The sequence below is a fragment of the Trifolium pratense genome, linkage group LG4 (genome assembly GCF_020283565.1).
Source record: "Trifolium pratense cultivar HEN17-A07 linkage group LG4, ARS_RC_1.1, whole genome shotgun sequence".
NCBI lineage: Eukaryota > Viridiplantae > Streptophyta > Magnoliopsida > Fabales > Fabaceae > Trifolium > Trifolium pratense.
The window spans coordinates 13,792,489-13,801,164 of NC_060062.1; the positions used below are offsets into that span (position 1 = coordinate 13,792,489).

Sequence of the window (8,676 nt, forward strand, 5' to 3'; positions counted from 1 at the left end):
ACAATAGGTTTATTGGCACACATTTTTCATTTGACTCAAACTTTTCAAAATAAACATCGTCGTATTATTTTGACAAAATTATGATTAACATTTTTTTTTTGGTATACAAAGGGGGGAATTATGATTAACATTTAAAAATACATTTAATTAATAAAAGAACATGCAGTCAAGTAACCCGAGATTCAACCTGAATTCGTCCTAACCAAATGTCAGACTATTATTTGGACGGATTTTTGTCAAAAAAAAATAAAAATTGCCTGGGATAGTTGGGTGACCAACTTGAAACCATTATATTGAAAAGGTTCTTCAAGTTGAGTTGACTACTGCACACCCTGCTAAACCAAGAAACTTGGAAGGGAGGATTATAACTTAAACTGACCTTAAGGATCGTCCGGGAAGATATTTGTTTGTCTCGCGGACAAATCTCCTCTTGCAAGCTTTTGAATCCTATTAATCAAGCTTCTCCTCCTGCATATTGCCAATTGACCAATCTCTTTGAATGCTACTTTAATAATTAAAGAATTGGCTTCAACATTTTCGGTAATCTCACACAAAGGTATTCTCTTCGAATGCCTTCATTTTTTATGCTTGAATAATTGAAGCATGGGCAGAATGAGTTTTTCTATAACAGAACAAGATGCTAAATAATAATTGAGAATAATAAAATAAACAAAATTGTTGATGGAACTGCCAAAAAAATAAAGAGGTAGGCAGAATATCAGTAATTGTTATTATGAAGAATACAAACAAATAAGCGAAAGAAGGTAGAGTATCGCTGAAAATTTGATGGCATTGGAGTATCCAAATATTGATATTACTCGTTCAACATGCAGAGGTTCACTCCACAGTAGCAGCAGTCCCTCTTTTCTCATGATTGTATACACTGAACTCACCAAAGTCCCTTCTTCCGCTGGCAAAATAGCGTCCAAAATCAAATCCTCGAAGAAAGGAATAATAATTCAGTTATGCATAATAGTATTATCAATGCAGTAAAAATAACAATCTAAGTGCAGCTAAATGAGCGTCAACAGATTTTTTTCTATCAATAACTTTAGGAACCGGCCAGTGAATGAATGAATTTGCCTCTTCTGTAGTGAGTAATATCAACTATTGATTTTTGTTTAAAAGCGGTCGAAATTACTCATTTTATTCTTTAAAGTGAACTGTTCACTTAAGAAGAGTCTCATCCATGAATAACTTTTGAATATTGTTTATGAAAAAATATTTGCAGTATGAGGTATGAAAGTGACTTTTAATCTTTCCAGCCTCTTAACAGTACAAAAGATTGTATTGCATTTTCGTACCTACGGAACTGATAAAATATGCCTTCAAAAAAAGAGAAATCGGTAATATTAAATAAATGCTTATTAAGCAAAGCCAGTGATACAAGGATGGCCAAGGCTGAAAAATAAAGCATCACTGGCAAGTTCAAGTAGAAAAATAAATGTTTGTAAGGCCTAGCTCAACTGGCAATGCCTAGGCTGAATAACTTCAGTTGGGTTCAAACCTAGGATCTTGCTTGTGTCTCTGAGCTTTAGTGGTCCTTTCCACTTCGTCTAGAGACAACAACAAAAAAAACAGAGTAGGAATATAAATAACTATAGCATACCTGTGTTTTACATCCCATCCACCAGGAAGAAAACGCGGTTTTAAAGCATCCACAAATACTTGTCTCCATCTTTGACAAAACTCTCGAACGCCATCTTCACCATATTCCTTCAGTAAATGATCTACAACTTGTTTCCCATGTGGACCATGTCCCAAAAGTGAGAGTTTCGAATGATGTTTTGCTTGTGTTGAATCTTCATCTCTGAGAGATTCTTCGTCTCTGGAATCAGATAAGTCGCTAACAACATTTTGTTGTTTTCTATTCAGACTCTCATCAACATTTACAGCTTCATCGTGGTCGTCTTCATCATCATCTGTAGTTTTAATTAAGATGGTATTTCCATTTGAAGTAGCTTTATCAACTGCAAGATCAGAAATCAAAGAGGGTTCTCCCGAATCATCTTGTCTATTATCTCCACTTCTTGTTTCTTCATTTGCATATGAACCATTAAGAGTATCAACATTCAACGTGTCGACATTACTCACTCTAGGAGCACAATCAGCATGATTTTCCCCCTCTGGCACTGCAGCAGCATTTCCAGTGGAATGTTTAAATGACACCCCTCTCTTTTTCTCATATCTTCTTCTCTCAATAGGACGCATGCCAACTTGCAAAGCACTTTCCAGATCTTCTTCAGATATCTCCCTTCCTCCATAATATCTCTTCACAATCTAGAGAAGAAGAAAAAATTAAGTCATAAATAGAAGATCCTGGAGTTAAAGTTTTTCAATAACAAGAATGAGCAACGATAATCACTTTAAAAGTACAATTTAGAACCTGTATTTTAATTGCATCCAATCTATCTTCAAAAGATTTGAAAACAAATCCATTCCCACTAAGCTATTATTACTAGGGTTTAATTTTGAGTACATAGGCTCGTACCACAGGTCTTTCATATTTACTGCTTGCTTTAACATAATAATATAATTATATAAATACGAGGGCAATACACATAGTATTCTATGTCTATCATAAGAAGGGGAGTATACAATAGCTATGTTCAGAGAGCATAAAAATATGATCAAACCTCAGTCAGTTCTTCACGCCGATTAAGAGGCATTCTTGGTCCATGATTTAGAAGAGCCAGAGCAGCTGATCGTAATTGTAATGGAGATACACCTCCCTCATCGTTCAGTTTTTCAGTCTCTTGCCCGGGATGAATTACCCTACGAACATAGAGTGGAATCCCAAATTCAGAAGCTACTTTTCTCTTATACTTCTCTGCAGCAGCATGGGCAGCTTCATGACAATCCACACAAAGTAGGACAATATCATGAGAGCGATGACTCTTCAAATGCTCAGGGAAATGTATTCTGTAACATGATGGGATTATACGATATCGTAAGTAGTGATTTCCTTCACCACATCCAACACATATATTTTTTTTACTCTGGATGTAAAAATCATTTCCTTCATCCTCTGGGCGGCCTTTGGGTTCAAAAAGAAGCATTATAGCTGGGGGTTCCTCATCAACAAGTTTTGCAAGGTCCCGACTAAGGTACCTGGAAAATTGAACAATTATCATGTAAAAGCAGCACCTTTTGGTTATTTTATAACTGGAATAACAGCAATGGAAAGTGAACAAACCATTCAAGCTTTTTCCGGTCACAATAACAAAGCAGTCTCCCGTCATTAGCAAATATCCGACAATTGTGATAAACCGGTGATTTGCAAGAGAATTTTTTAACAAACAAATTTCGAGAAGCCTTCCGAGAATGCTGTCTAGGATTTTTTAGGCTCGAGTGTTTATAGGATAAAGTAGGTCTCAGGTTACTGTTAACCAACAAAGCATAATTGAAAATGTTAAGTTTACAACTTCCTTTTTGACCTAAACACTTCTGAAGAATCACTGAATAAATATCACCATGTTTAACCAACTCGTTTGCAAGCAGTTGAGAGATATCACTCAAGTGGCTACAAACAACAGGAGATGGGGAAGGGATGAAAGAGGTCAGACCCGTTTCTGCATTGACATCGGTTTGAACTATGGTATTGTATATTTTAGAGTGACTTGCTGGAAGCTGACTTGCCAAAGCAACAATTGCCTGGTCTGACAGTACATATTTTAAACTCTCGTCATGAATACGAGCCTGAAAGGATGAACACGCCAAAGAATAATCAGCTCATGAAACTAAAAATATAATTTTCTGACATTGAATAGACTATGACTAGCACCACATCAAAAATTTGTACACCAAGTACCAAAATCTAAATTTATGATTTAGTTCATTATCTAAATAGAGTAGAGAGACAGTTTGACTTAGTTTTGCATATTCGCCTAAGTATTTCTATAGCCATAAACATATACTTGGTTACCGAGCAAATGTCAAGTATTTTTCAATTGGAATGCATTTCAACATATACTTGGTTAACTTTCTTCCTTTGTTTAAGACCAATATTACTCCAAGGATATATTCCACAACCGTTTATTTTGTGCAAACCAAAAGCAAATATGTTGCCTCAATTTTAAAATGCGTGTTAACATCTGTGCATCATCCATCCACGTGGACAATAAATTCCTAACCCATCTCATAATTTGCAAACTAACATGTTACAGTGATCTTCAACTCAAGGATGTGGAAAAAGGTATAGTTCAATAACAAAACTGTTCTTTAATGGTAGCTAAACTTAAAGAGCCTTTATACATAACTGACCATTAAATCTCTCCATGTGCACAGCTGCCTCACAGTATACAGAAACTGTAATAAGAAAATTGCGTTAGAACAATATATCAAACTAGACCACTCACACTACTCAAAATCCATATTAAAGCAGAAAACCTGAGTTTCATCGGAAATTGAAGGAGAGCCTTGATTACTCTGATGACGTGAATATAATGATAATGCAGCAGATTCTCCAGGCGAAGCTTCAATCTCCTTTGTGAATAGTTGTAAACAAATCATGTTTGAACGCCGACTAGCCTCGAGAACAAAATGGAATTTGTCATCGGAACAAGTGTTTTCTGACACAATAATAAATTCAGAATTTTCCACCAACATAATAACAAAGAAAGATCCTATCTTTAAGAAAGTTCATTGCTTCAGTTAGTTCATTAAAGTTATCCTGTCAAAATGACAAAATGCTTAGGAATGCAGAATAATTATATGTTGCAGATCTTGTACATTCAGGTATGAAACAATCTGCTTATTTCCACTGCTTGTTTTTATTTTTGGGCATGGGAAAGATATGAAGGAGGAGAAAGAGAGCTTGACAAAATAGATGTTCAAAGTTCACTCTACTAAAATGCTTAACATTCACGGGCTTAGACCCTCTATTATATAAAAAAATGCTTAATATTCATTATAGAAATTTGTAGTTTCTATTTTCTCTCTTTATTCACAATAACTATCAAGAAGGATTACCGTTGTCTAGTTGCTTGAGTTCAATGATCAGACAGTTTGCAATATACAACAGATAGTGTGCATCTGTCCTTGCATATTGCACCATTTCTGCTGAGAGAGGGCGCTGTCTCCAGTCTTCACGCTACAATCAAACATATAAAAGATATAGTAATTCTATTCATTATCTGAAAAGACATCATTCTTCAACTAAGTAAAGTGAAAATTTGCATGTTCTATTATTAATGTATATCATGCTTAAAATAATTAATCATTATTCAATTTCCAATCTACTTTCGATTATTAATGTTGTTGTTATTATTACTATTATATAGTTTAAACATCTAGCATTTCCATTTTAGTTCAATAAATAGTATAACATGATCATTCAATTATAGTTTTTTATTTGTATGTCCCCCTCATCAATTCAATAAACTCAAGTCAACTATTTGGGATTGAATTCCTTTACTACAAGTTAAAATTACAATCCCATGTGCATAGGAGAAATATGATTATGGTTTATCTGACTAAACACATGCAACAATAATTAAAAGAAAAATTACAAAACTTCATAAAAGGGAGTTAGTAAATTTTCACAATTTAGATAAGCCACTCAAGAAGTCTATCATTCTTTGGGAAAACACATAGGATGCTAGAGCTTAATAATTGACTTTGAAGTACCAATTCCTTTTAGGTTTAACTTTGCTATTTATTACATGAATAAATGAAAAAAATGGGCATTACATTTAAGATCTACAGCTAAAACATTGTTGATGACATTCAATGCAGGAAATCAAGCATAATGAGGTCAAACCTGTAATAATTTATTTGTTGTCACACCACAGTAAGTTTCTAGCAAATAAGCAAGTGATTTCTGTGGTTTTGATAGCACCTCACATGCCTGTACAAACACACAGACAAATAAAAAGTTAGCAGTCAGTGGTAAATGGAAGACTTCTCAACTCCCTATCATGCATTAGGAGAATTTTCCTATGGCACAATGTAAATGGCATCTGATACATAGCCAGGTGAGGATAACATGTAAATTGTTTACCTTTGAAGTATCAAATAGATTAACAATGTATATATGGAAGTCCCTCTGTAGCCAGAGAACATCATTGTCGGCCCCATGAAATACCTGTCCACAAATTTTTCATTGAAAAATAAAATAAAACCCTGAAGCCAACAAACTTGGACAGCAAGAGCATAGAGAAATAAATAAACTAAAATATCTACGATAAGTGTTTGCTTTAATGGAATCTCAAATATGTGCTGCAGTTTAGTTATATAAAAAGTAAAAAGATTCGGAATTATGTTTTATTTTGACTGTAATACTCCCTCCGTCTCATTTAGGTGTCCCATTTGAGTTTTACAAACTTCTTAAGATAATGATTAGTGACATTGATTTCAATGATAAAATGAGTTTCATTTACTAAAATACCCTTATTAATAGTAGTTAGTGAAATAGTTAGGTGAGTTGAAATACAATAAATAAATATATATTAGTGGAAAAAATTAATAAATGCTCTATTGGTATTCTGAAAGGAGAAATAATTTAAGACATAGAAATACTTGCAAAAAGAGACACTTATAATGAGACGGATGGAGTATATCATAAAAGAAATTAGGCTTAAAAAGAGCAACTTATTGAAATTTGAATCATCACCCCTCCCCGGAAAAACATGACATTGATAACTTACATACTTTACAAATTGAAGGATTAGCAAAAACTGGGCGAAGAATTTCCATAGAATCATGCAAAGCAATTGTGTCAATCAAATAATCTTCCTGTTGTGTAGAAATCTGTTTGACAACATAAACCTCATCAACAAAACTATCAAGAATTAAGATATTGTCATAATGCAATCAATGAAATTTAAGGATAACATGAAATTACCTGAACTAATCCTGTAAAGCCTAGAAAAGAGCGCAAGCTATGTTGTTCTGTGTCCACACCAAAGAACCTTTCATTGCTCAATACATCGACCAGTTCTTTTAACTGCATCTCGGTATCAACCCAAACATACGAATCATTCATTTCTAATTTCTTAGCACCAAGTTCAATTTCAGGCTGATGATTATTTGTTAACAATGCCGTAATCTCTGCCTCAAAAGGATGCAAATTTGAACCTTTCTCTGCTAAAAGAGACTAAAGTCAGCTCGATTTTTTAGAATTTACAATTTTTAATACAGAATAGTTTAATGTAACATATCATGAAGAATCCCAAAAAATTAAAAATAAACAATGGATTTCTAGTGCTAGCTTTCATTATTCAGCATCAATTTTCCACTAAATCTCCTCATTTCAAATTTAAAACCAGTCAATTTAGCTATATGAATTTTTCCAAAAAAAACAACACACACTCCCACTATGTTTGTACCGGTGAGTGATGATAGCCAGGTTAAACTGGATTGATCAGGGGTCTGTTTGGATCGACTTATTTAAATTTATCTACTGACCTAAGTTCTGTGAGACTGTCTAACCGAACTTAGTTATAAAAACAGCTAATAACATTTTCCATAAACTTTTTTCAGCTTATTTTTATAAGTTCTCCAAGGTAGTTCATGAAAAAAGTCTCTAGAATATACAAAAACAAGTTAATTTTAATCTTATCTGATGCTATAAAAATAGCTTATGTAAGCTTCATAATAAGCGTCTTTGCTATAAGCCGCAAATAAGCTGTTTATCCAATCAGAGCCTAAATTAAACAACTTCAACTTCTCATTAACCTTAAATAGAAATCTCAGCAAATTAAAGTCCTAAAATAATCGAAAGCAACGAGAATCAAGAAATTCAACAACACTAGAAAAAGTTCAGAGAAAGGAACGTACCATCATTACTACCGGAAGCGTTGAAGCTCAAGTGCTTGAATGGCGTGTAGGAGTTATCAGCTAAAACTCGCTTAAACGTACACTGTGGCTTCTGTTCGGAATGTGAGTAACATGAATTCGAAGAGGACTCGAGCTGCTTCCGCCGCGTACGGCGGCGTACGGTGAAGATGATGGAGATTATGGCAGCTGTTGTTATGGTGGCGATCGTGAATGCCACGCGCGTTTTGTGTTCGTTATTCATATTTGGATGATTTGAAGAGTTTGTCTGAGTTTGGGTTTTGTGTGTTGGGAGAACGATGGTGGCGGTGACTTTGCTGCCGTTTACTGAGGCGGTTCTCTGTTGGGCTTACGTGGCAAATTCAAATCTGAATCTATTCCATGGAGTTGGGCCTATGAGTGTAAAAGCCCAATTCATATATAAAAAGTGCTATTACTTTCGCCCAACGAAATTACCAATATTCCTTTTTTTAAGCTATATCTATGAAGAGCGGTTACAGCTTAAAGAAAAGAATTTCAATTGACTTATCAAATCAATATGTCATTAACCAAATAGCAAGAGAGGAATAGATAATTGGTGTTGATATCAGTAAAAAAAGTGTATTCCTTTCACGTGTTTTAAAATTTTTGGTTGACCATGGTACTCCACTAGAAAAGGACTTCGAGGATTACAGCATGCCTCCAATGGGTGGTTATATTCCAATACCTGAATTTGAAATTGAAAAAATGTACAAAATTGATGCGTATGAGGTAGTGTCTAATCCGGATGAACATTTCATCATGTCAATGATAACCCAACAGCCTGTTATTGCTCACGTGGATGCTAGGAGATGGAAATATTGGAGCAACGAAAACATTGTCCAGTGCCCTCAAGAGATCACAGAATCTTCATATCTTTGG

General features: G+C 34.4%; 1 protein-coding gene across 5 annotated transcripts; it reads right to left on the reverse strand.

The window, feature by feature from the left end:
* Positions 1-638: 638 nt before the first annotated feature.
* Positions 639-8,248, reverse strand: LOC123920306 (protein RRP6-like 3). 5 transcript variants are annotated; one of them, XM_045972574.1, is made up of 12 exons: positions 7,780-8,248; positions 6,845-7,083; positions 6,652-6,750; positions 6,002-6,085; positions 5,762-5,848; positions 4,972-5,092; positions 4,390-4,571; positions 4,264-4,308; positions 3,197-3,699; positions 2,637-3,111; positions 1,610-2,280; positions 639-910 (listed from the first exon to the last, which is right to left on the reverse strand). In XM_045972574.1, the coding sequence occupies exons 1-12, from the start codon at positions 8,018-8,020 to the stop codon at positions 838-840; spliced, it is 2,820 nt and encodes a 939-aa protein (XP_045828530.1). In that variant the 5' UTR covers positions 8,021-8,248; the 3' UTR covers positions 639-837. The 5 variants fall into 5 exon arrangements, with proteins under 5 accessions (XP_045828530.1, XP_045828532.1, XP_045828529.1 ...); XM_045972576.1 differs by having other exon boundaries at positions 639-938; positions 7,780-8,225; XM_045972573.1 differs by having other exon boundaries at positions 6,845-7,086; positions 7,780-8,225.
* Positions 8,249-8,676: the final 428 nt, after the last annotated feature.